The sequence below is a fragment of the Anolis carolinensis genome, chromosome 5, assembly GCF_035594765.1.
Source record: "Anolis carolinensis isolate JA03-04 chromosome 5, rAnoCar3.1.pri, whole genome shotgun sequence".
Taxonomy (NCBI): Eukaryota; Metazoa; Chordata; class Lepidosauria; order Squamata; family Dactyloidae; genus Anolis; species Anolis carolinensis.
The window spans coordinates 4,221,047-4,249,006 of NC_085845.1; the positions used below are offsets into that span (position 1 = coordinate 4,221,047).

General features: G+C 45.4%; 1 protein-coding gene across 1 annotated transcript; it reads left to right on the forward strand.

The window, feature by feature from the left end:
• The first annotated feature begins 201 nt into the window (after positions 1–201).
• On the forward strand, positions 202–27,387 carry LOC107983591 (C-type lectin domain family 4 member F). Its single transcript, XM_016997774.2, has 7 exons — positions 202–385; positions 5,498–5,749; positions 9,855–9,962; positions 14,886–14,972; positions 16,520–16,683; positions 25,112–25,215; positions 27,125–27,387. The coding sequence occupies exons 2-7, from the start codon at positions 5,500–5,502 to the stop codon at positions 27,318–27,320; spliced, it is 909 nt and encodes a 302-aa protein (XP_016853263.1). The 5' UTR covers positions 202–385; positions 5,498–5,499; the 3' UTR covers positions 27,321–27,387.
• The last annotated feature ends 573 nt before the right edge of the window (positions 27,388–27,960 follow it).

Genomic DNA, 27,960 nt, shown 5'->3' on the forward strand with positions numbered 1-27,960 from the left:
ACTTTATAATCTCTTTAATGAGGGTGTCTTTGACCCACGGTGACTCTCAGGTGGCCCTTCCTTCCATTGTGCGCCTTGTCATGGCACATCCTGTTGCCTTAGTGCTCCTTCCTCCTTGCGCCATCACAATGCGCTTTACCTGTCATCCAGAGGTGAATGTTGCCCGGGGTTAGCTGCTGTCCAGCCAATCAGCAAGCGGCTTGAGCCACATAAAGGCCATGCTGGGCAGAGAAAGGAAACACACAGAGCAGCCGGAGGGAGGCGTAAGAGGCCATGGGGGAGGCAGAAGAGAAGTAGTCAAGACAGTCAAGACGACCAGACCCAGGAGAGCAAGGAAAATACTCAATTAGGAACTTGAGATTCTAAGAGGAATCAGAAGTAGAAGGTACGGTCAGCCAGTCTGCCTCCTGCCACATGTCTTTCCGTTTGGTACATTTCCCAAGGCAATCCTTCAATATTGGGATTGTTTCATTCTTGCCTTCCATGAATCCTCCTGGGATGTGTTCATTGCCTATCTATATTCTATTTAGGTAGAAAAACTGAAATGCAGAGATATTGCATGGGTGCCATTTGGCTTGACAGGATACATGCAAAAGGCACCTTGGAGTCCACAAGCTGAACGTGACTCAATAGTGTGATGTGGCAGACTAAAAAATTGGTGCAATTCTAGGCAGCATTAATAGGAAGACAGTGTCTGGGTGGAGGGAAGTCATAGTCCCGCTGTATTCAGCTGTGGCCACATCTCACCTGGAATCATCATGCGTCAAGTTCTGAGGAACTGAGTGACTGAAAGGATCAAAGGTCTGGAAAAAATGAAGGGAGGTGAGGATATTTAGCCTAGAGAAGAGAAGCTTAAGAGGAGACATAGTATTTGGAAAGAGATAATATTGGAGATGTTTCAGAGATTAGGACACAATGGAGCACCAGATTAAAATGGCAGAAAAAAAGAGAGTCCATATTCTAAACCAGGGGTTCTCAAACATTTTCATCTATGGAGCCCTTTTTGAAGCAAAAGTTTCTCATGGACCTCCAATAAATCTATCTCTATATATAAAAGGGTAATGAAATTTTGGCCTAGGACAAAACAACAAAACTACACATCCCAGAAACACTCAAAGTGGCAGCACAACCCCTCATCCATGCCTCTACGTTCATACAACAAAAAGAAAAGAAAAAGAAAGTCCTAATTAGAGGGAGAGGAATAATTGTTTTTATCCAATTGCTGCCAGTTAGAAGGCTAAGCTCCTCCCACTTGGTCTCCTAGCAACCCACTCAGCCCAGGGGACAGGTCCAGTTAGGCCTCACTTAGCCCTCTTCCCCACTGCCTATAAAATACAGATTATCTGATTTTATCTGGATTATAAGACAGTGTAGACTCAAGGCCCACCACACACCTATATAACCCATTTATAATCTTACATTATTTGCTTTGGATTATCTTGACTCCACACTGCCACATAATCCACTTTAGTGTGCATTTTATACAGCTGTGTAGAAGGGGCCTCATATAATCCAGTTCTAAGCAGATAATATAAGATTATAAATACACAGTACAGTCTCACTTATCCAACATAAACAGGCCGGCAGAACGCTAGATAAGTGAATATGTTGGATAATAAGAAGGGATTCAGGAAAAGCCGATTAAACATCAAATTAGGTAATCATTATACAAATTAAGCACCAAAACATCATGTTAGACAACAAATTTGACAGAAAAAGTAGTTCCATGCACAGTAATGCTATGTAGTAATTACTGTATTTACAAATTTACCACCAAAATATCACAATGAATTTAAAACATTGACTACAAAAACATTGATTATAAAAAGGCAGACTGCGTTGGATAATCCAGAACATTGTATAAGCGAATGTTGGATAAGTGAGATTCTTCTTTAATATGAAATAATTACTGGGATAGAATAATGCAGAACAATATAATCTCTAAAACCAGGACAGTAAATAAACAGGGGAATTCCACACAGGAAACAATAAGGGCCAGCTAACACCTCCCAACAAAGTATTCCCATCATCAAAGTCTGGCAAATCCTCGGTTTTCTCAGGGCCACAGACAGTAGAAGCACATGAAATATCGCAAACAACACCACTCTGAAAACAAGGGAATTCCAGACAGGAAACAATCAGGGCCAGCTAACACCTCCCAACAAACTATTTCCATCATCAAAGTCTGGAAAATCCTCTGTTTTCTCAGGGCCACAGACAGTAGAAGCACATAAAATATCACAAACAACACCACTCTGAAAACAAGGGAATTCCAGACAGGAAACAATCAGGGCCAGCTAACACCTCCCAACAAAAAAATCACTCAGGGAGGAAACAGCCATGCTTTAAAGCTGCAAGGCCATTACATCTTAATCATTTTTCCTAATTGCAGCATTCATACTTGCCTCCAACAAACACAAAAAATCAATCAGAAATATTGTATATTCACAACCTTTAGGAAATAATATCCCCTGATGGCGCAGCGTGTTAAAGCGCTGAGCTGCTGAACTTCTGGACTGAAAGGCCGCAGGTTTGAATTGGGGGAGCGGAGAGAGCCCCCACTGTTAGCCCCAGCTTCTGCCAACCCAGAAGTTCGAAAACATGCAAATGTGAGTGGATCAATAGGTACTGCTCCGGTGGGAAGGTAACGCCGCTCCATGCAGTCATCCCACATGACCTTGGAGGAGTCTACGGACAACGCCGGCTCTTCGGCTTAGAAATGGAGATGAGCACCAACCTCCAGAGTCAGACACGACTGGACTTAATGTCAGGGGAAAACCTTTACCCTTGACCTTAACTACCACCAATTCCTCAATACTTTATTTCCCATACCACCATACTTCGCCACAGCAACGCGTGGCTGGGCACAGCTAGTATGTATGCATATATATATATATATATATATATATATATATATATATATATAATGTGCTGTTTTAATATGGAGTAAACAGCAAAATCACTGAATCCAATCACACCAAATTTGGCCACAAAAGACATAGTCATCCAGTCTATGTCTTTCAATAAAAAAACCTAGAAAAATAAAGTCCAAATTAGAGGATGAGGAACAGCTGTTTTCTCCCTGGCTGCCGCTCAGAAGGGTAAGCCCCACCCCCTTTAGGCCCCGCCTCCATTGTCTCCTAGCAACCCACTCAGCCTCAATGGCAACAGGCAGCGTTAGGCCTCACTTAAGCCTCTTCCACACTGCTGATAAAATCCAGATTATCTGATTTAACTCGATGATATGACAGTGTAGACTCAACGCCCTTCCACACAGCTATATAACCCGGAATGCCAAGGCAGATATAATCCACAGTATCTGCTTTGAACTGGGTTATCTTGAATCCACACTGGCATATAATCCAGTTCAGTGAGGATTTTATACAGTTGTGTAGAAAGGGCCTCATATAATCCAGTTCAAAGCAAATAATATAAGATTATATATATATTTTACCAACATAAACAGTATTTTAGGGGAAGACCCCAGAGACCATCCTGTCCAACCCCCTTCTGCCATGCAGGAAACACACAATCAAAGCATTGTATCATAGAATCATAGAATCATAGAATAGTAGAGTTGGAAGAGACCTCATGGGCCATCCAGTCCGACCTCCTGCTAAGAAGCAGGAAATCGCATTCAAAGCACCCCCGACAGATGGCCATCCAGCCTCTGCTTAAAAGCCTCCAAAGAAGGAGCCTCCAACACGGCCCGGGGGAGAGAGTCCCACTGCTGAACAGCCCTCACAGTGAGGAAGTTCTTCCTGATGTTCAGGTGGAATCTCCTTCCTTTCCTGGAGTTTGAAGCCATTGTTCCATTGCGTCCTAGTCTGCAGGGCAGCAGAAAACAAGCTCCCTCCCGCCTCCCTATGACTTCCCTTCACATATTTGTACATGGCTATCATGTTTCCTCTCAACCTTCTCTTCTGCAGGCTAAACATGCCCAGCTCTTTAAGCCGCTCCTCATAGGGCTTGTTCTCCAGACCTTTGATCATTTTAGTCGCCCTCCTCTGGACGCTTTCCAGCTTGTCAACATCTCCCTTCAACTGTGGTGCCCAGAATTGGACACAGTGTGATTCCATGTGTGGTCTGACCAAGGCAGAATAGAAAGAGGGGGAGCTATTCCCCTATTGATGCAGGACAGAATCCCATTGGCTTTTTTAGCTGCCGCATCACATTGTTGGCTCATGTTTAACTTGTTGTCCACAAGGACTCCAAGGTCTTTTTCGCACACACTGCTGTCAAGCCAGGCATCGTCCCTCATTCTGTATCTTTGATTTCCATTTTTTCTGCCGAAGTGAAGTATCTTGCATTTGTCCCTGTTGAACTTCATTTTGTGAGTTTCGGCCCATCTCTCTAGTCTGTCAAGATCGTTTTGAATTCTGCTCCTGTCTTCTGGAGTGTTGGCTCTCCCTCCCAGTTTGGTGTCGTCTGCAAACTTGATGACCATGCCTTCTAACCCTTCATCTAAGGCCAGGGATTGGTTAGGGATGGACGAGAAATAGGGTTATAGACGCAAAGAAAGCAGGACTGGGAGAGTCTGTGTGGTGAGAAAAAGAGTCTGGACTGGGAGGGAGACGGAGAGGAACGGTCTGGGGAAGACGTTGCTGGTGCTGTTGTTTTCGGCAGTTCAAAGCTTTAGTTTCCCTGCATTTTTCAGGAGGAGGAAAGAGGTGGGAAGCAGTAGGGTGCCACGGAGCCCCTCACGATCACCCGTGGAGCCCCAAGGGCTCCGTGGAGCACAGTCTAAGAACCCCTGTTCTAAACTCCTAGCAAGGACTTTCTTGTTGACAGTGGAATACACTGCTGCCTGGGCTGGCAGGAGGAGTCTTCTTCTCCATTGGTTTTTAACCAGAGGCTGGAAAGCCATCTGCCGGGAGGGATTGGATGGTGTCTTCCTTTCAGGCAGAATGGCGTTGGATGACCCCAACTCTAGGATTCCATGATCCTAGGATTCATTAGATTAAGCACGCAACAGACTTGTTTGTCTTCAGAACAGCCAAAAAGGTGTTAGGAACCGGCCAATCTCAGTGCCGGCCTCTCCGTAGCGTTCCTGTAGTGCAGTGATTCCCAAGGTGGGTGCTACCGCCCCCTGGTGGACGCTGCAGTGACCCAGGGGGGCGGTGATGGCCACAGGTGAATTTGAATGTTCTAACCTTTTTTGTATTACCTTTCTATTCTGAGTCCAAAAAATAGTTTCATAATTTCAAACTTCAATGTTTCTAATTTACACCTCTCTTTACTATATTTTACAAAAAAAGGTAGAAACATTAATATATATATCTTTCTGTTTAATTGCTATTAAATTTTTTAAAAAAAATTCCAGGGGGCACTGAGTAATATTTTTTCTGGAAAGAGGGTGGTAGGCGAAATAAGTTTGGGAACCACTGCTGTAGTGGAAAAATCCCAGAAAATAGGCAGAAAGCAGAGGGCGGGTGGCGGCGAATGTGATCCTTGCTCTAACGCCTTGTTGGGTTTTTCTGCCTCCTTCTCCTTCCAGAGATGGCTCCCAAGCCCAAGCCCAAAGAGCCTGCGAAACCACCGGCCAAAGCAGACGCCGCAAAGGACCCAGCCAAGGGCCCCGATCCAGCCAAGGGCCCCGATCCAGCCAAGGGCCCCGATCCAGCCAAGGGCGCAGCAAAGCCCCCAAAGAAATCAATATTTCAGAAAATCCCTCCAAAGTTCATAGCGTGGTGCATCTTCACGTTAACCATCTTGCTTTTCATCCTCTTCATAATATTACTCGTCCTCTGTAAGTCCACCTCTACTTCATTCTGAGAAGTCCCCTTTAGATGTAACGTACGGGATAACTCCAGGTCCCAAAACAAAACCTCTAATAGTCTAAAGCAGGGGTCCTCAAACTTTTTAAGTGGAGGGCCGGTTCACAGTCCCTCAGACTGTTGGGGGCCCGGACTATGATGAAAGAGTCCAAAATTAGGATTGTTGTTGTTGTGTGCCTTCAAGTCATTTCAGACTTAGGTCAATCCTAAGTCTAAAGTTTAGGACAGAGGCCAGGTCAATGACCTTGGAGGGCCTTAGTTTGGGGACCCCTGATCTAGACAATCTCATAAGACCATAGGTAAGTAGAGACCTCCAAAGACCATCTAGATGGTGTCATAAGACCATAGGTAAGGAAAGGGACCCTCAAAGGCCATCTAGATGATCTCATAAGGCCATCAGAAAACCATAGATAAAGAAAGGGACCCCCAAACGCCATCTAGACAATCTAATAAGACCATAGGTAAGGAAAGGGCCCCCCAAAGGCCATCTAGACAATTTCATAAAACCATAAGTAAGGAAAGGGGTCCTCAAAGGCCATCTAGACGGTCTCATAGGACCATAGTTAACAAAAGTGAGCTCCAAAAGCCATCCAGATGGTCTCATAAGGCCGTAACTAAGCAATGAGACCTTCAAAGACCATCTAGACGATCTCATAAGATCATAAGTAAACCAAGAGACCCAAAGACCAGGTAGACTTAGGTCAACCCTAAGTCTAAAGTTTAGGACAGGGGCCGGGTAAATGACCTTGGAGGGCCGCATCCGGACCCTGGGCCTTAGTTTGGGGGCCCCTGATCTAAAGCTTTGATGAGAAATTAAGAGTTGATCACCACACAGAGGTGTTGTTAGGACTGAACAATATTGCTGTTACACAGTATATTTTAAATGCAAGCAGTTCAACCCTGCACAAGCCTGGAAGCCTACAATAAACATTTCTTAGTCTGCCGAGAGAATGTGGCACACTCCATCATGTAGTACACAAAGACAGTCAAAGCATGGTTTAAAAGTATAGCAGGACCCATGAGCCTGGCATTAGGTCTCCTTGTTTCTCCTGCCATATGCAGAGAGATCTTGGGGTGTTGGTTTCAGACAAATCCCCTCTTCCATGTTCCCAGCAAAAGAGGTAAAATTGAGCATGCTGCCTGACCATGTGTTCCCCAGTCATGCTCCATAAGTGTCGTGGGTTGGTGAACATGCAAATGGACATTGTTGAATGAATGCTGTTCGGAACCACTTAAACGCCCTGGGATGTCAAAGACATGTCAAACTGCATTCAGTTCGACAGTGTACACCAGTGATTCCCAAAGTGGGCGCTACCACCCCCTGGTGGGCGCTGCAGTGATCCAGGGGGGGCGGTGATGGCACCTATTAGGACACAGGGGCAGGACCAGGGGAGGGGCGGGGCCTCTTCCCAAGTGCTGGAGACAGGGCTGAGCACCTGAGGCGCCTGTTAGGACACAGGGGGCGGAGCTAGAGGAGTGGGCGGGGCTTCTTCCCAAGACCCTGAGACAGGGCTGAGATCTATACCTCTCCTGAGGTGGTTGTTGGGACACAGAGGGCGGAGCTAGGGAAGGGGGCGGGACCTCCTTCCAAGAGCCCGAGACAGGGCTGTGCCTCTATACTTATCTTGAAAGGCCTTTTAGGACTAAAGGGCGGGGCTGGGGCAGGGCCTCTTCCCAAGAGCACGAGACAGGGCTGAGCCTCTTTATACCTCCCCTGAGGCGCTCGTGAGAATACGGGGGCGGGGTATAGAGGATCAGCCCCATCAGACACATGGGGAGAGGCCCCGCCCCCTCCTCCAGCCCCGCCCCCTGTGCCCTGGCAGGCGCCGCAGGACAGGGATAGAAGCTCAGCCCTGCCTCAGAGCTCGTAACTCCGCCCACCCCATCCCGGTCCTGGCCGCCCATTTGTGGCCCCGCCCACCTCCCCCTCCCAGCCCTGCATCTTGGACTAGGGGAGAGGCTCAGCCCCGCCCTCTTGAGCAGGAGCCACGCCCACCCCTCTAAGCCACGCCCCCCTTTCCAGGGAGTGCTGAGTAATATTTTTTCTGGAAAGGGGGTGGTAGGCCAAATAAGTTTGGGAACCACTGGTGTAGATGCTTTTGGGAAATGGCATTCATAACACTTTTTAGAAAAGCAAAGGGCCAGCTTTAGCACAGCACATTAAACACCAGCTGTAGTCAATCTTGTCAGTTGAAAGGCTGCCAGTTTGAAGCTGGGTCGGGGTGAGCTCCTGGCCTTTAGCCTAACTTCCGCCCACCTAGCGGTTCGAAAACAAAATTGTGATTAGATAAACAGGTATTGCTCATTTTAAAAGCGGGTGAGGTATTCTGAGGCACCCAGAAGGAATGCCAGTCATTCAGTTCAAAGGAGGGAGTTAGAAACTAGCTCTTCGGCAGGGAGATGGACAGCACCCCCCCCCCCCCCATAGCCAGAATCAAGCACAACATCTTCCAAGATGCTGAAAAAAATTGGGAAAACCAATATATATATATATCTTGTCTATATATAATTGTCTGTCTAGTTGTGTATAAAATGGCATTTAATGTTTGGCGCATATGTATGTTTTGTGATCTGCCCCGAGAAGGGAGGAACATAAATACTGTAAATAAATACATAAATAAATAACCTTTCAGAGAAGAGCAAAAGAAAGCTCTTTACAGTAGAATCTTCTCTTGTGGTATACAACCAGATATACAATTATGCAAGGCAATGGTTTCAGTTGTTAGACTGAATAACCTGTTATGGCTGATCTGTTAGGAAAACAGAGATTTGCCAGTGCATAAAAACAGCAGAGCTTTAGAAGTGTTTTTCAGTGCCCAAATATATTATATATACTCTCCCATAAAACAACTTGTTTTATGTCATGCAGTCAAGAGACAAAAACGAAGTAGACTTTGGATAGATATAACATATTTGATTTGATACCTTCATGTGTTCAGCATAGGTAAAGGTTTTCCCCTGACATTAAGTCCAGTCATGTCCGACTCTGGGGGTTGGTGCTCATCTCCATTTCTAAGCCGAAGAGCCGGCGTTGTCCATAGACACCTCCAAGGTCATGTGGCCAGCATGAAAGCATGGAGCACCGTTACCTTCCCGCCGGAGCAGTACCCAGTGATCTACACACATTGGCATGTTTTCGAACTACTAGGTTGGCAGGAGCTGAGGCTAACAGCGGGCGCTCATTCCACTCCCGGAATTTGAACCTGGGACCTTTTGGTCCACAAGTTCAGCAGCTCAGCGCTTTAACACACTTCGCCACCATAGGTACAAAAACTTACCAGCCCAGTTTCGGATATGTTTGAGATAATTCTCTGTGCCATCTGGCCAGGGCATCTCTCTAACAACAGGTCACATAGGCAAAAGGAGAGAAAGAGAGAAAAGAGAGAGCATGTGGCCTGCGGCCCCTTTTTAAAACTCCACAGGAACCATAGAATAAAAAAAAGCTGCGTGCCAGAACATACATACAGGAAACAGTAAGCAATAGGATCATAGATAAACAGATTACTAGAGAAGGCTTGAAGAAGGTTGTCATTTCCAACGGATGTACTCATTGTATGTACATCTATGTCGGAGACCAATAAATGGGCCATTGGTTAGGGGATTGCCACCCGGGAAGTGGCAGCTACACATAAAGGAATCAACCCCATAATTCGCAAAACCTGCATGTTTGGTGTTCGGATTATGCACAGGTCTGGGATACGAGGAGCTGATCTTGTGGTGCAAGCAGGGCTTGTAAAGGGACTTTAAAAAGCAGTTTGACATCTCTTCAACTGTTCTGGGTCAATACTGTGGAATCCCGGGAGTTGTAGTTCAGTATGACACCAGCACTCTTTGGCAGAGAAGGCCAAGGACCTTGTACAATGACAGCTGCCAGGAGTCAATAGCATTGAGCCATGGCTGTGAACGTGGTGTCAAACTGCATCCATTCGATCTCCATTCTACACACTCATTTTCCATGTAAATATCCTGAGATGCCAATATTTAAGAATGCTTCAGTGCAGTGTTAATGTTAACTCACTTTCACCACCATCCTGAATGTCAATGGAAACCAGTTTGTTTTTGTCTTAACCATTTCAGACCTTCAGCTGGCCTTAGCAAAAAGGAATCCTGCTGAGGCCAAACTAGTCATATTGAGGAAAAGTATGTCGAGAGGGCTAAAAAACCCAAAACTCAAGCACGCAAACCGTAAGTTGAATGCAAACCAGTCCTGTAAGAGACTGACCTTGTTTGTCCAGCGCATTCAGAGGGGAAGTACAAGGGAGCATTCCAAGAAAGTGATAAAACAAGCCTTTTATTGTTATTGATAGCGAGCTCTTTTAGTTAGGGATTTCCTTCTTGAAGGGAATCCCCTGCTCCTCTCTCGGGCGTGAGTCTGAGGATCCTGGTCCTTAAAATGGCGGCGGGAACCCTCGTCCAATCAGAGGGCTCCCTACGCCTCGGGGTCCCCCACCAATCAGGGATGAGGAGGCAGGCTTATCTAGGAACAATGGATTTGCCGGGGATTAATGAGGGATTATGATTGAGTCATTGAGTAAATGTCCAGAAGGGGTTTCTAGACTGCTTCTTGGGGTGTAAATATACATTTTTGTCTGGCAGGCTCTGCCAGACCATGGTGCTGTATTTGTTTTTGAAAAGTGTCCTGTCCATGTTGACAGCCGAAGTGATCGTGCCTTGATTGTCCCTGTTGTTAAATGGTTCCGGAATCCGTACGGCTGATTTCCCAAAAGATGGCCCTGCTCTGACGTCTTAATGGGAAAAAACCTAATCTATTGTCCATGCAAGGGGAATCTGACAGGTTCCTGGTGTGAGGAATTATCTCCCTCTGGGGTGTTGCAACTTGTCCATTTAATTCCTAGGTCAGGTCTCGGTCATTCTTTAATATAAGACATTTTTCACAAGAATAAAGAAAAGGAACAGGTAGGGTACATAATTCATACATAGGAACAATATTTTCCCTCCATTTCCCAAGCCTTTTATGGTGTGGAATTCATGAAATAAAATAAAAGTCCACAGGAGTTGAATCTGTGGCTCTCTGGGTGAAGCAACCCCGCCGGGTCAAAAGGTCAGTGGGAGGGGGCACTCCAGGGATGGGGGCAGTTCATGGATGGGGGCAGGGGCTCTGGGTGGCCCCCGCATGCAGTCCGAACTTCGGCAAGCCTGCCCTTGCAGAGAAAACCGCGCCGCAATGCAAGGGAACTCCGTTTTGACATTTTTTTGACAGATTGACAATCAGCTGATCTGCCTCCGAAAACTGGGTCAATTTGTGAGCGGGTGGTCTCCTTTTGATGGTGAGGCGTTTTTAGAAAAGAATATTAAAGATGAACATGCTAGGATTCAAAACAAAAAAGATATGGCCAGAAATAGAAGCTGAGGGTAGCCTGTTGTTCCGTGACTCGCCCAGCGAGGGGAGGAAAGGGACGAGGGCAGAGCCGCGAGAAGGAATTCATGCTCTCATGCCACAGGGGATACAAAATAGCTCTTATTTGAGAGGGTTACAAAGTCCAGGGTTTTAGAAAGGCACAGAGAGGAAGCAAAAGATACATTTTTTAAGCGGTTGCTGGGCATGTTTGCACAGTCAAATTGGTCTCAGCGTGACTCTTCCTGATCTGCGGAACTCATCGCTGCAGGTCAGATTTGACTAAACGCAGATCATTGCCTGGGTCCGACCACATTATCACAGCTATGATAAGGCAAACAGCCATGCATACCCCAAAGGGCTGTATCATGGAAATGGCCACCGCCCCGCATGTCACAGCAAACAAAGAATATATACCTTTGGCTTATCTAAAATTGACCAATGGCTGAGGGTTTTCCTCACCTTCCACACCCACTTGGCATAAGGAATACCTGTGACCTCACTTGTTGATTTCAAGCTAACTTTTGGTCTTGGAACTTTCTGGAGAAAGGCACCAGCTCACAGGAAGGGAGGGGCATATGCAAAGGCAAAGCCACAGAGGCAAAAGTTTACTATTTTCTGGCTTATGGTCCCTTCAGTCCCCTTGGTTTTTCTGGCTTATGGTCCCTTCAGTCCCTTTGGTTTTAAAGAGAGGGGATTGGCATCCCCTCTCTTTAAAAAAACAAACAAACCCCTGAAGATTGAAGAGCAAATGTTTCAGGAGGGAAGAGGTGGGAACCCCCAATTCCAAAATTGTGAAACCACAGATATTGTAGATTCTAAAATTTGTTTGAGGCCAGTCTCTGGTTTCTATAAACACGATCCAGGCCTCGAACTGATTCTAAGGTTTCCCCTGTAATCCTTTTCTCATGGAGCCCTCTGATTCTAGGCGGCATCACTAGGAACATAGTGCCGAGATCGAGGGAAGTCATAGTGGGTTAAAGCCTTGTGACTTGAAGGTTGGGTTGCTGACCTGAAGGCTGCCAGGTTTGAATCCCACCCAGGGAGAGCGCAGATGAGCTCCCTCTATCAGCTCCAGCTCCATGGGGGGACATGAGAGAAGCCTCCCACAAGGATGGTAAAAGATCAAAAACATCCGGCCGTCCCCTGGGCAATGTCCTTGCAGACAGCCAATTCTCTCACTCCAGAAGCAACTTGCAGTTTCTCAAGTCGCTCCTGACACGAAAAAAAAAAGTCCCACGCTATGGTGCTTTGGACAGGCCTCACCTGGAATCAGGCCCGGCCCAACACGGGATGCTGACCATGCCCCCGCGTTGGGCGCCATGTTGCGGGGGCGCTATTGAGCCCCACGGGAGGCGGGGCCAGACCTGGCCCTGCCTCCCGCGCCCTGGCTCCTCCTCCCATGCTGCACTCCCTGGCTCCGCCACCTGCACAGCGCGAGAGGCGGGGCCAGGGAGTGCAGCGTGGGAGGTGGGGCCAGGGAGTGCAGTGCAGGAGGTGGGGCCAGGTTTGGCCCCGCCTTCCACGCCGTGCGCCGTGGCCCGGCCGGCCTGGCCCACTCAGGCTGCGGCAGGAGTCTTTCCAGGCCTTCGCGGTGGCCTGGAAGGACTTTCCCACCTTGCCCTGGCCTCACCTCCCGCGCAGAAAAAGTAGTTCAATACGCAGTAATATTACGTTGTAATTACTGTATTTACAAATTTAGCACCAAAATATTACGATATATTGAAAACATTGACTACAAAAATGGCTTGGATAATCCAGAGGCTTGGATAAGCGAGTCTTGGATAAGTGAGACTCTATTGTATTAACAGTGTTTAACTACCAGCATGAATTGGGTCTTCAGGTGGCCAGAGGCTGATAAATAGAACCTCAAGAAGAATCCAGATTAACTGGCAAGTAGCAAGGATCCTCAAGCCTAAAACATGGGGTGGGTGCATCTTCTTCATTAGTAATTTTGGCCATGGGGCTGCTGTATATTTTCCGGGCCGTATGACCATGTTCCAGAAGTATCCTCTCCTGACGTTTTGCCCACATCTATGGCAGGCATCCTCAGAGGTTGTGAGATATGGAGAAAACTAAGCAAGGAAGGTTTAAATATCTGTGGAAAGTCCAGGGTGGGAGAAGAACTCTTGTCAGTTGGAGGCCAGTGTGAATGTTGTAGTTAATCACCTTAATTAGCATTGAATAGCTTCATTAATTACAACATTCACACTGGCTTCCAACTGACAAGAGTTTTTCTCTCACCCTGGACTTTCCACAGATATTTAAACCTTCCTTGCTTAGTTTTCTCCATACCTCACAACCTCTGAGGATGCTTGCCATAAATGTGGGCGATGTTGTGACTCAGCTGGAGTCTCAGAGTGAGTCTGATGGGAATTATGGGATTCAGGTTCAGAGTGTCCCTGTTGTGAGAGATGAGGAGCAGGGAGGCATTCCCATGACAGGGAATGGTGTTGATGATACGGGAGATGATACTGAAGCTAGTCAGGTACAAAGGGAGGACAGCTCCCAGTTAGATAGCATGCAGACAGAGGCTGCTGCTAATGAGCTGTCTGGCCTTGACAAAATGGCATCTCTGGATCGAGCTGGCCGTTTGGAATTTCGAGTTTGCAGGAGTGTTAGAATAGCAAACAAGAAAGAGGTCAGAGGCCAAAGAAATGCATTCATGCTGTGCAGAGAATATGAAAGGGTGTGCTGAGAGAGAAACCTTTGTCAAAAGCAACATCTCGTTTTGAGTGTAGAAGCAAGCTCTTGCTTTCCTGGATTTCCTGGATTCCTTGCAGCTTTGTGTATTCAAGTTCATGGACTTTGTCATGCATTCATGGAACCTTGTTTTATGCCTTATGTACTCTTGGATTATTCTTTATAGCCTTGGTTTTGCAACAATCTTTTGGATCTTTACATTTGCTTTTTAAGAACTATTTATTTCCTATTTCCTAATAAACTACAAAAGACTTCAACCAGTGTACAGCCTGGTGTGTTCAGCAAGGTGTGACAGGCAAAACGTCAGGAAAGGATACTTCTGGAACATGGCCATATAGCTCAGAAAACATACAGCAACCCTGTGATCTCAGCCATGAAAGCCTTCGATAACACAATTTTGGCCATCTTGTCCACATTTGGATATTATCTCAGCCACATTCTGGTTTTTGTCTGTGAAATGTATGTGCTGCATGGACTTGCAGCAGGAGGAGATTTTAAAAGGGGGATTTGGGGCTGCGGTGGGTGACTATGGGTGCATTTGTGCCGACGAATCAATGCAAAACTGGTCCTATTTTATATAGTTTTCACTTGGTCACACATTGTACACTAAGATTTGCTCACTCCACCCCATGCTCCTCCAAGTTCCACCTCCTGCTCTCGTCCCTCCTTCAGCTCTACCTCCCTTCTGGTTCATTCTCCACCCAATGAAGTAATTGCTTTCCAGTTCCCACTATCTTATCTTTTTTGGCTGCCTCTACAAGCTGAAATCTTGGGTCAGAATATCCCGTTGATGTGGAAACGTACTCTCGCTTTCCACCCTACCTACTCTTACCAACTCCCCCTCCCATCTCTGCTGTGTTACCAAACCAACATTTTAAAGTGACTATTTGCAGATTTCATTCTCTAACAATTAATAATAAAAAAATCTATTTCAGCCAGGTGTGTCTTTACCATGGCCCAAAATTATTGCAACCACATACATAAGGGATATCTATGAAGAAAAAAAACCTAAACAGTGAAGAAAATTCCAACTCTGCTTATGTTTTTAGATGCCAGAGTAGCACAAGATGTAGTGCAGTTGCCGAAGTACATAGTGGACTCTAACAATGACTACAACGAACGGAAAGCAAAATACCGTAAGTAACTTCGCTATCTTTTCATAGGGAGGTGAAGGCACGGGCCACAGAGTCATGGCGGAGGACCTTGAAATTCCGAGAGTGGACACCTTCAGTAGGAATTAACCATTGTGTTGTGGTGCTACACTACTTAGCCTTCTCCAACACTCACAGGGATACTGATCTTTATTTGTTTGTTTGTTTGTTTACAGTATTTCTATTCTGCCCTTCTTTCTCACCCCGAAGGGGAATCAGGGCAGATCACAATGCACAAATACATGGGAAGCATTCAATGCCATTAGACATATGACATATATAGACAGAGGCAATTTAACATTTTCAGCTTCTAGCTTCATGAGGGTATGCTCGATTCCAGCCACAAGGGGGAGTTGTCCCTTCACCATCTACTTGATGGAGTACTTCCTCATTCTTCCGCACGCTGCTGGAAGGTTTTATGGTGTTGTAAATTAGTTAAATTTGCCTCTCCACATAAAGCAGTACCTACATTTCCTACTCGACAGATACAACTGTCTTTCGGGCTGCATAGGTCAACAGCAAGCTAGGCTATTAATGGTCGTGAGCTTACTCCAACCCGGGCTGGCTTAGAACTCATGACTTCTCAGTCAGCAGTGATTTATTGCAGCTGGCTACCAACCAGCTGCGCCACAGCCCGGTCCAAGAATTTAGAGTCCTTTCACCAGTTGCACTGCTCACACTGGTTATGCAGAGTACTCTGGGCCCATAACCGACATCAGGGGTTCAAAACAGCTTGAAATTCCCTGATGTACAGTGGAAGAGATTCTTCACTTTTGATAGGGAGCCAAATAACTTCTTGCAGTGAAGTGGTCTCCTCAGGAACAAGAACGAACAGACACAAAGCTGTTCTTTCCAACTGGAAGGTTTTTCTTTCTTCAGTGCCAGCAACAGTACAAACAGTACAAATACTAACAGAGTATTTGCAGTATGTACAACAAACTCTCTCTCTTCTCTCTTCGTCCACCAACTCCTACCCTCATCCAACCCACATCAAACTGATACAGGGTTAAAAGGTAAAGGTTTCCCCCTGACATTAAGTCTAGTCGTGTCCGACTGTGGGTTGGTGCTCATCTCCATTTCTAAGCCGGCGTTGTCCGTAGACACCTCCAAGGTCATGTGGCCACTGGCATGACTGCATGGAGCACTGTTACCTTCCTGCCGAAGCGGTACCTATTGACCTACTCACATTTGCATGTTTTCAAACTGTTGGTTTGGCAGAAGCTGCGGCTAACAGTGGGAGCTCACCCAGCTCCATGGATTCGAACTTCCGACCTTTCGGTCAGCAAATTCAACAGCTCAGTGGCTTAACCCGCTGCGCCACAGTTACAGGGTTACTACAACCTATATATAATGGTCTCAGCACTCAGCTATCACACCCCAATAACAATGACATCTGTGGTCAAGACTGAAACACGGATCCTGTTGCCACTTAAAGGAATGTTGTTTAACTTTACAAATCCTGATCTCGAAAGTCCTAGAACAGGCTCCCCTTTGTCCATGACCTTGCTCTTGTTCTCCACATTCTTTCCTAGAAATCATCTACAGAAAAGGAAAACTGAGGTCGGCTGAGACGTGGCAGATTTTTGAGAAGAACATCTACTATATTTCCAATACAGAGAAGACTTGGTTTGATGCGGAGAACTATTGCAAGATCCGAGATTCCCACTTGGCTTCCATCTTAAATGAAAAAGAGCAGGTCTGAAACCTTTCCTCTCTCATATTTGGAGTTTTTTAAACATTTCTTTGTATTTTAAAATTATGATACACCCACAAAACACAAACACATACACATGTACACAAGCACATGCACACACATAGACATCCCACCAGCCACAATACAATTATCCCACATCCCGTCCCCAGTGCAACCCACCACCTTAGCTTCAGTCACTGATTCTTGAAGAGTCTATGCATATTTTTAACCCCTCTATACTTCTATATCAATAAATTCCTCTTGTTTTGATTTCTAATATGGATCCCCCAGTGAGGCAATGGGTTAAACCAGTGATTCCCAAAGTGGGCACTACCGCCCCCTGGTGGGCACTGCAGTGATCCAGGGGGGCGGTGATGGTCACTGCTTTTAACTTTTTTTGTATTACCTTTCTATTTTGAGTTCAAAAAATAGTTTCATAATTTCAAACTTCAATGTTTCTAATTGACACCTTTCTTTACTATATTTTACAAAAAAGGTAGAAACATTAATACATACATCTTTCTGTTTAATTGCTATTAAAATTTAAAAAAAAATTAATTTCCAGGAGGCGCTGAGTAATATTTTTTCTGGAAAGGGGTCGGTAGGCCAAATAGGTTTGGGAACCACTGGGTTAAACCCTTGGGCCAGTAGGACTGCTGACCGAAAGGTCGGTGGTTCAAATCTGGGAGTGGGGTGAACGAAAGGCCAGTAAGGAGGGGGCTGATCATGCCTCATTAGGGAGGGAGTTCCAGAGCTGTGGGGCCACCACCGAAAAGGCCTTCTCTCTCTCTTGTTCCCATCAAATGCACCTGCGATGGTGGTGGGACCAAGAGAAGGTCTTCTCCTGAAGTTTTCAGGGCTCGAGTGGGTTGGTAGAAGGAGATACTGTCCCTCAAGGAGGCTGGGCCTGAACCGTATAGGGCTTTGTAGGCTAAAGCCAGCACTTTGAATTGTGCCCGGAAATGAACTGGAAGCCAGTGTAGCTGCTTCAGGAGCGGAGTCGTTCTTTCTCTATATCTATCGCAGCTCAGGTTAGTTTCACCTTGCTGAACACACCAGGCTGTACACAGATTGAAGTCTTTTGTAGTTTATAAGGAAATAGAAAATAAATAGTCCTTAAAAAGCAAAAGTAAAGATCCAAAAGATTGTTGCAAAACCAAGGCTATAAAGAATAATCCAAGAAATCCTTAGGCTTAAAACAAGGTTCCATTAATACATGGCATAGTCCCATGAACTTGAATACACAAAACTGCAGGATAATCCAAAAAAGCAAGAGCTGCTTCTAACTCAAACAAAACATTGCTTTTGACAAAGTTTTCTCTCTCAGCACACCCTTTAATATTCCCTGCATAGCATGAACACATTTCTTTAGCCTCTGACCTCTTTCTTTTTTGCTATTCTGACACTCCTGCGAACCCAAAATTCCAAACAGCCAGCTCGATCCAGAGATGCCGTTTTGTCAAGGCCGGGCAGCTCGTTAGCAGCAGGCTATGCCTGCATGCTATCTAACTGGGAGCTATCCTCCCTTTGCACCTGGCTAGCTTCGATATCAACTCCAATATCATCAACACCATTCCTTGCCATGGGAACGCCTCCCTGCTCCTCTTCTCTCACAGCAGGGACACTCTGAACCTCAATCCTATAATTCCCATTAGAGTCACTCTGAGACCCCAACTGAGTCACAACAATATCGCATTCCCATGAGCAGTCTAGCAACTGACCTCTGAACCAGTTGAAGTTTTCAAACACTCTTCTGGGGCAACCCCATGTAGAGCGCCTTACAGTAATCTAGCCTGGATGTGACTAAAGCGTGTACTACCATAGTATCCTTCTGGGTCGGCTTTCCAGAATGGGTATTGGGGGCATTGCTTTGCAATGGCTCCACTCCTTCCTGAAGGGCCGTTCCCAGTTGGTGAAGCTGAGAGACTCCTGCTCGGACCCCTGGCCATTGTCCTGTGGGGTCCCACAAGGTTCCATTCTGTCCCCCATGCTCTTTAATATTTATTTATTTATTTTATTTACAGTATTTATATTCCGCCCTTCTCACCCCGAAGGGGACTCAGGGCGGATTACATTGCACATGTATAAGGCAAACATTCAATGCTATAACATAGAACAGAGACAGAGATAGACGCAGGCACAGGCTGGCCTCGAACTCATGACCTCATGGTCAGAGTGATTTGTTGCAGCTGGCTGCAAACCATCCTACACCACAGCCCAGCCTACATGAAACTGTTGGGCAAGGTCATCTGGAGTTTTGGAGTTCGGTGCCATCTCTACGCAGATGACACTCAACTCTACTACTCCTTTCCACCGAATTCCAAGGAAGCCCCTTGGATCCTAGACCAGTGCCTGGCCACTGTGATGGACTGGATGAGGGCTAACAAGCTGAAACTTATATCCTGACAAGACAGAGGTCCTTCAGGTCAGTCACTTGGCCGATCGGGGCATAGGGTGGCAACCTGTGCTCGACGGGGTCGCACTCCCCCTGAGGGCGCAGGTCCGCAGCTTGGGGGTCCTCTTGGACTCAGCGCTGACGCTTGAGGCTCAGGTGTCGGCCGTGGCCGGGAGGGCCTTTGCACAATTAAAACTTGTGCGCCAACTGCGACCGTACCTCGAGAAGTCAGATCTGACCATGGTGGTCCATGCCTTAGTTACCTCTAGACTAGATTTGTGATGTCTCAGGCACCTTTGGCCCCGGACCCTGCAGCCATTGCTGATCAAACTGAAGAGGACTTGGGTTTTTTCCCAAGTGAGCAGGATTCAATTGCTTTCCAGATGCCTCCTGTTGACATTTCCATGCCAGAGGCAATTACAGATGCCCTTGAGAAGGAGCCGGCTCTTCCCGGCTCCCTGGAGGGGTTACTGTTTGATAGAAGGGCTTTCTTGAAAACAGACCGCTCTCAAAGGCAAAGTTTAAGAAGAAGTGCCAGATTAGCAGAGCGAGGCGATTGTGGCTAAACCAGTTCTCTTGGGAAGAATTAAGGAGGCAGGCACCTGGCATGATGTTTTGGAGGCTCAGTTCTCTTGGGAAGTTTTGGGGAGTTTAACACCTGTTTTGGGGGAGCTATGAACTGAGAATCTTCTGTGCGGTGTCAACTTAACTTTGGACTAAGAAGCATCGTCGCCTCTTGTTCCTGATTTCCAAGCGGTCTGACGGTGCGCTTACTCTGGAGTAGACGGAGTGTTGGTTTACCTTCTTGCCATGTTGGGACTGCGTTTCAGCTCCTGAACTTCCAGTTTGCCTTGCCTTGAAACCCTGTTTGGAACATTTTTTCTGAAGGACTCCTCTTGCTCCCTGCTCTTTTCCCCACTCAAAACTCAGAAGGAGTTTGAGTGTGTTTCGGATTCTGGATTTTTGAACTCTAATACCGGACATAAGACTTTATATTATTGGACTAAAATTGATCTTTCCTGGAAGGTGAATTGCTACTTCTACTTTACTGCGTATTTCCATTTGGAACTTTTATTGCTTTAATAAAGATATTATATTGTTATTGGCTACTGTGTTGGTTCCCAGTGTTTGCGCCACTCAGGGGTGTTACAGGATCACTGCAATATGCTCTACATGGGGCTGCCTTTGAAGACGGTTAGGAAATTACAGTTGATACAAAGATCAGTGGCCAGGATGATAACTGGAGCTGGCTATAGGGAACGGTCAACCCTACTTTAAAAGCCGCTCCAATAAGTTTCCTGGCCCAATTCAAGGTGCAGTTCATTACCTATTAAGCCCTAAACGGTTCAGGACCTGCTTATCTCCGTGACCGCCTCCTCCCCTATGAACTCATGCAAACCTTGAGATCATCTGTGGGGAGGCCCTTCTCTCGCTCCCGCCTCTGTCTCAGGTGCGGTTGGTGGGGACGAGGGAGAGAGAGGGCCTTCTCGGTGGTGGCCCCTTGGCTCTGGAACTCCCTCCCCAGGGAGATTAGGCTGGCACCCTCCCTGTCCATTTTTCGGAAGGACCTTAAAATGTGGCTATTTTGAAGTGCTTTCGAATGAATAGTTCCAGTTAGATATTCACTTGTCGCAACCACTGCACTTTATCAATGTTTTCTCCTTTGTTGATTTTAACCCTGAGCCTTACATGGAGTCTGTATAATTTTACCTTTATATATTTGGCACTATGTTCAGACTCAGAGGACTTGATATGTTTTATGTTTTACACTGTTTTTGTTGTTCATGTGTTTTTATTGTTTATCTTGGTTTTAATTTATGACTACACTAGAGTCTCACTTATCAAAGCTTCACTTATCCAAGGTTCTGTATTATCCAACGCAGTCTGCCTTTTAGTAGTCATTGTTTTTGTAGTAAATGTTGCAATGTTTTGGTGCTAAATTCGTACATACAGTAATTACTTGGGTTGTCCAAATATTCGTTATGTTTCTCGTTTTGTAATTATTTTGGATTGTTCTCGTTTTTTGAAACGAGTATTGAAACGTTTTCCCTGGGTGCAACTGGCAATGTAATTCGAACCGTCATTGGCCCATTCTCTAATTGTTTCTTAAAATTTTCGTTAATTTTTTTCCTTCCAAATTTTTTTTAAATATTTTTTAAAAATTATTTTTTATTTATTTTTTTGTTTCTGCAACCTAACATGAATGGGAGCCTAGCGCAGCCTAACATGGCCGCTGCCTGGCCAATCAGAGTCTTCCACGATGGCTGCCAAAGGTGGGGGCTAGCGTCCTCCGTGTCCAAAATCCCCAACCGCAGCCGACCCAAGCCATTCTGGGTTGGGATACCGAGGAGAGAGGGTGTTTGGCACACGCTGGGAAGCTGCTGCTTGCTTGTTTGGGGGAGAGAGGGCTAACTGGGGGTAGAGTGTTTCTGTTGTTGCTGGTTCGATGTTGTGTTTTTTTTTTTAGGGAAATTGGGGCAGAGTCCTTGCTGTGGCTGGCTTTAGGGAAGTTTTTTTCCCCAAAGGACGTCTGCATTCCTGCAAGTGCATTGCTTCCCTCCTGCTCCGTTTGTAATCCCAAGCCCCCGGGCTGAGTGTTATTGCAGCAATCACAAAGACACACATTGTTTTCAAACCTAAAGGGTACATTGGAAGAAATAGTTTCCAGAGGACGTGGGGCACCCGCCAAGGCATTGCTTCCCTCACGCTCCACTTCTATTCCCAAGCCTTGGGCTGAGTTTTATTTCTGCAATCACAAAGTCAGACATTGATTTGATTCAATAGAGGGTCCACAGCAATATATAGTTTCCAAAGGACGTTGCCAATCCTGTCAAGGCATTGCTTGGCGTGTGCTGCATTTCTAATCCAAAGTCTACACAAGTAGAAGAGGGACTTTTACAGTGATAAGAACCCAATTGAACAGGAAATAAGACTTTCAAACCAGGAACAGGTTTCTTATAATATTGAAAAATAGTGTATTATAAAAAGTTATGAAAATTCGCCAAAAATCATAGGAGACAGGAAACATTGTGCAATTTGTTGAGCAAAGAGTGTGGAATGTGTTCTCCCACTGTACCAAATTTGATGAGAATAGCTCAAGAAATGAGGGCGGGAGACCCCCAGAAAAGTCCCCCCCCGGTTTCCTGTTTTTTGGCGATTGCGCATGCGCGTCCGCCATTTTAGAAACATTTTAGAAACATTACGAATTTTCGGAAATATCCGAAAATTTTGGGTGAAACATTAAGAAATAATTTCTACATCGAAGAGCCGGCACCCCATACTTTAGAAACGAGAATTGAAACATTTTTTCCATCGATCGGACAAGCCTAGTAATTACTACATAACATTACTGTGTATTGAACTGCTTTTTCTGTCAGTTTCTTGTAAAACATGATGCTTTGGTGCTTAATTTGTAAAATCATCTATATATATATAAAAGAGTGATGGCATCACGGTGACCAACAAAACAACAAAACTACAGGCTCCCCAACCTCGAAATTTGACAACACAACCCATCATCCATGCCTCAAGGTTGATACAACAAAAAGAAAAGAAAAATAAAGTCCTAATGAGAGGGAAAGGAATCATTGTTTTTATCCAATTGCTGCCAGTTAGAAGACAAAACTCTGCCCACTTAGTCTCCTAGCAACCAACTCAGCCGAGGGGACAGGCAGATTTACGCCTCACTTAGGCTTCTTCCACAGATTATCTAATTTGCACTGGATTATATGGCAGTGTAGACTCAAGGCCCTTCCACACAGCTATATAACCCATTTATAATCTTATATTATCTGCTTTGAACTGGATTATCTTGACTCCACACTGCCGTATAATCCACTTCAGTGTGCAGTCGGACACAACTGGACTTAATGTCAGGAGAAAACCTTTACCCTTTACCTTCACTACCACCAATTCCTCAATACTTTATTTCCCATACCACCAGACTTCGCCACAGCAACGCGCAGCCGGGCACAGCTAGTAATGTAATATTATGCTTAATAGGCTTTTTTCTTAATCCCTCCTTATTATCCAAGATTTTCGCTTATCCAATGTTCTGCCGGCCCGTTTATCTTGGATAAGTGAGACTCTACTGTATTTTTAATGTATGTTGATATTGGGCTTGTCCCCATGTGAGCTGCCCCGAGTACCCCTGGGGGAGATGGGAGTGGAACATAAATAATAATAATAATAATAATAATAATAATAATAATAATAATAATGGCTAGACTGGCCCATGAGTTTTAACTGTGCGAAGGCCCTCCTGGCCACCGCTGACACCTGGGTCTCCAGGGTCAGCATTGAGTCCAGGAGGACCCCAGACTGTGAATCTGTGCCTTCAGGGGGAGTGGGACCCCATCCAGCACAAGTTTCAACCCAATACCCTGATCAGCCCTACGGCTAACCAGGAGTACTCCTTTCTTGTCTGGATTCAATTTCAACCTGTTCAACCTCATTCGGTCCATTACAGCCGACAGGCCCTGGTTCAAGGTCAGGACAGCATCCTTGGCATTAGGTGGAAAAGAGTAGTTGTGATGCCTCATGGGCCTTGTAGTCCTGTTCCTAATGCCATCGAGGCTGATGAAGACGAAAACATGGGGTTTTCGCCGGTTCAACAAGAGCCGGAGTCTTTTCACATGCCGGATGTTGATGTTTGTAACCAAGAATTCAGTAAAACAGACCTTGGACATTCCTCGCCTCCGTTCCCTAGGAGAGAATCCTATTGTGCTGACAGAGGAGTCAGGGAACAGAATCGCAGGAGTTTACGGATTGCAGCCAAACAACAGGCTGATTAGACCTGCTTCCCTAGGGAAATTCTAAGGAGTCTTGCATCTGGACAAAGTTGGGTTTCGCTTCCCGTTCTCTAGGGAAAGAGGTTGTTGGCGGGAAAACGAGACCCAATATAGGTGCCTGACGTGGGAGAATCTTTGCAGAGTCAACAGAGCTGCTTCAGGAGTAAGATCGTGTGTGGACTTCGTAACCCCAGTTCCTTGCTTCCCGGATCAAGAATTCAAGTACTGCCTTGCCTTGCTGTTAACCACGGACCTTGTTCCAAGATTCACTGTTTGCCTTGTTCCTAGTCACGGACCTTGTTCCAAGATTCACCGTTTGCCTTGTTCCTTGTCACGGACCTTGTTAAAGAACCAAGATTATTTCCAGCCTTGTTGTCAAGCTTCCTTGGACTCCTAAGACTCTGGCATTTCCCCTCACTATTGCTTGGCAATAGTGTGTGTTTCGGTATTGGATTTAAACTTTGAACTCTAATATCATTTATTGGACAATGCATTTTTGGACTATTTTTGACCTCATTTGAAAGGTCTGCTTCTGAACTATATTCTTCACTTGTTTTTATTACTTTTATACATTTCCTTAATAAAGATATTAGATAGAGATTGGCCTCTGTGTATGGTTCTTGGTGCCCTGCTGCCAGGGGTCTGACAGTAGTAGAGTTGGGCGTCATCTGCGTACAGATGGCACCAAGCTCCAAAACTCTGGATAATCTCTTCCAACGGTTTCATGTAGATGCTAAATAACATGGGGGACAGAATTGAACCCTGTAGGACCCCCTAGAACAAAGGCCATGGGGTCGAGCAGGAGTCCCTCAGCACTACCTTCTGGACCTGAGCCTCTAGAAAGGACCGGAACCACTGCAAAACAGTGCCTCCAAGTCCCATTTCCGCAAGGTGGTCCAGAAGGATACCATGGTCGATTTTGTGTTGGAATCCACCCTGAGTCCTCCTCGGGGAGAGAGGGTGGAATACAAACAAAGTTGTTGTTGTTGTTGTTGTTGTTGTTGTTGTTGTGTCATTTCTTTAGCATCTAATGGGCACTGCTTTCCACTTTATGAGTTCAGGATTCTACAGGAATTGCTACTGCAGACGCTCCAATTATTCCGATGTGGCAGGAACACTTCAGGCGAATCTCTCAACTATTTCAGCTACTTTTAAAATACCCTCCTGCCTCTTTTCCCCCTTTGTCCTTACTTTACTTACTTAACAGAACCTGACATCCTGTGGCTCCTCTTTCTCTCTCTTGCAGTTTTTCATCGGCAATCTGTTCGGTCAGCCTGCTTGGATCGGTCTTACAGATGAAAACGTGGAAGGTGACTGGGTTTGGTCCGACGGCTCCCTTGTGCTAACGAAGTGAGTTCACAAAGGCTTGCTTTAGAAGGGGAGGGTGGTCCTGAACCATTTTGTGCAAAATCAGATATAGTGTCTAGAGTAAGAGTGGGTGGCTGTTGGACATTATCGTCTCTCCAAAGGATGCTGGAAACATTTCTCTCACGTATATGGATCGACTTATCGGAACCTTAGGGTAACCTTGTCGCGCCTGTCAATTGAGGTTCTAAACTTGCAACCCTAGCTGTTGTAGCATTCCTCAGATAAATGAGCTGACTGTCCTCAACAGAAAGAATAAATTGGCTTTAGATTTCTCATAAGTTCTAAGTTCAGCTGCATTCGCCCCATCTGCCGGAGGGCTTTCCACAATGTCCCATAAATTTCCCCTAATGAGAAAATACTTTAATTTCACTGCCCATGATGAGTAGTTTGAAGGATTTAGTCTCTCTAGTGGCAAACTGCCACTTCCACTTTGAGACATGTTTTCAAGCTTTTCCTTGACCAAACAAAACACTTGAAAGTTTATGTCTTTAGTAGTTCTGGGCTATAGAGTCCTTCTTCATGTTTCTCCTGGACAGCTGGGCCCATAACCCATGTCGCGCCTGTCAATTGAGGTTCTAAACATGCAACCCCTTCTCTGGAAGCTTCCCCTCCAGTTATGGAGAATACGAATGCGGAGAAGAGACGTCGGAAGTTTATTTAATTTATATTATTATATTATAACTGCTGCCACCAATTGTAAAGATGTTTATTATGCGGCCACCAGATGTAAAAGGGATTATCCACGCTTGCCACCACTATGGGAAGATATAGCCACTAGCTACTTAGAGAGGAGACCTTTTAATTTTTGTTTTTCTTCTTCTTGTTTGTTTTTGATGGTAATATATATATGACAGAAGCTGAGATGTTTAAAAGAACAATAACACATTTATTCTGGCACAAAGCTTAATGGTTACAGTAACTTTCTCTTTAGAGGCACTTTGGTTAACAGTTGCAAAGCTAGAATGAGGTGTTTCAAACTTCTTAAAATGTCACTTCCTGTTTACCTGGAAAATGAACATGAAATTTAGGGTGCCTGTACATGGAATCATGGGCCTTGCAGTTTTTCAAGGTCTTTAGCCTTCTCTTTCAAAGAGCAAACTACAACTCCCAGGATTCCATAGCACTGAGCCATGGCATAAAGTGGTGTCAAACTAGAATAATTATGCTGTGTAGATGCATCATTAAACCAAGGCACATTTTAGCACCTTCCAGTCATTTTAGGTCCAGAAGGGATTTTAAAATAAAAATCAGCAATAAACTGGAGGTCATGTCTGATAATTCATGTCTGATTAGGCAAGCCCCCACATTACTAGCCTTCAAGAAAGACTTGAAAACATGGCTCTTCCGTTGTGCTTTTGGAGAGTAACTACCATATACTTCTTTTCTGTTGCTCCCCTCCAATATCTATCCTCTAGACTGTACCACTATCTTATGACCCTGTTCTTTATGGTTTTTATTCTTATTTCTTTCTCACCCCGAGTTTTAACTTAGTGTTCATGTGGCCCGCCCTTGTTTTTATGCTTCCCTAATTTTGCGTTGTAATGTATATTATTATCGATTGTATTGTTTAATGTGTTATGATGTGTTGTTCTTTTATATTTTGTTATATTGTATTGTTCTGGGCATGGCCCCATGTAAGCCGCCCCGAGTCCCCGTTGGGGAGATGGTGGCGGGGTATAAATAAAGTATTATTATTATTATTATTATTATTATTATTATTATTATTATTATTTCCTGTTTTGAGAAAAGGTATTTGGGCCCAAAATGGCCCAGAAGAGCCCAATAACATATCAGAAACGCTCTATCTGGGCCCTAAAGAGGGGTGTGTAGGGACAAATTTTTTTTTTCCTGTAGCGACAAAGTTCTTTCAGTTCTTTCCCTTTTTGCCCAGGTTTTGGGCCCAAGGACATCCCAGAACCCATGAGAACGGCACCAATATGGACTGCGCTTTCATCAATCCCTCGTTAGGGAAGAACAACTGGAATGACGCCGACTGCTTTGAACTGAAAAAATGGGTTTGCAAAGAGAGCCTGGATAATGATAATGACTATCCCCTTGGCCAAACCCGCCCCATGCCAGAACTATAATGCCCTAGGTAGCAAGCTGTTCTAGCAGGAAATCTAGACATCGCAGAGTAAACATGGAATACCTCTATCTCTTACAAGCATTATTTCTTTGTAAAGATGGGTGAATGGGTGACACTTGCTGAATGTTGCAGTCTTCTGTGTGTGGTTGATTGTCCTTTCACTCAGGATAGGGGTGACTGTTAATGTTGGTTTACGGATTATAGCAACCCAATGAATGAGAGATCTTCAATAGTCATCGTCACAAATATTTTGGTTCAGGTCTTGCAAACTGTCATGTGCTGCAGTTGATGGTGGTTGTTGGCATGCCTTGCAATGGGTGGCACTAGTTACTATATATAATGCCTGGCAGTCTGGTGATGGGTAATATAGGATCATGATTAGCAGGTTGGTGATGTTGCAAAAGCTATGGAAGGGATTCATCTCCCTCCTGGTTCTAAAGGTCAGAATGATCTTGTTGTCGACCGCGCTTTAGGGGATCGGGCCCTTAAGGAGAGTCCCGATCCGGTCCTGAGAGAACGAACCTTGGCGGAGCCAATAGGAAAATATGAGCCGCAATACAACCTGAAGCCGAAATGAAGAAGGTCCGCCAAAGTTGAAGGAAAATTCCGCCAAGGAGTCTTTATTGAGCAATTCAGCTGAA

Coding starts and splice junctions, on each gene's coding strand:
- LOC107983591 (XM_016997774.2), top strand. CDS start 5,500: ATGGCTCCCAAGCCCAAGCCCAAAGAGCCTGCGAAACCACCGGCCAAA. Junction 9,963..14,885: donor AAAACTCAAGCACGCAAACC/GTAAGTTGAATG, acceptor TTATGTTTTTAG/ATGCCAGAGTAGCACAAGAT. Junction 25,216..27,124: donor GGCTCCCTTGTGCTAACGAA/GTGAGTTCACAA, acceptor CTTTTTGCCCAG/GTTTTGGGCCCAAGGACATC.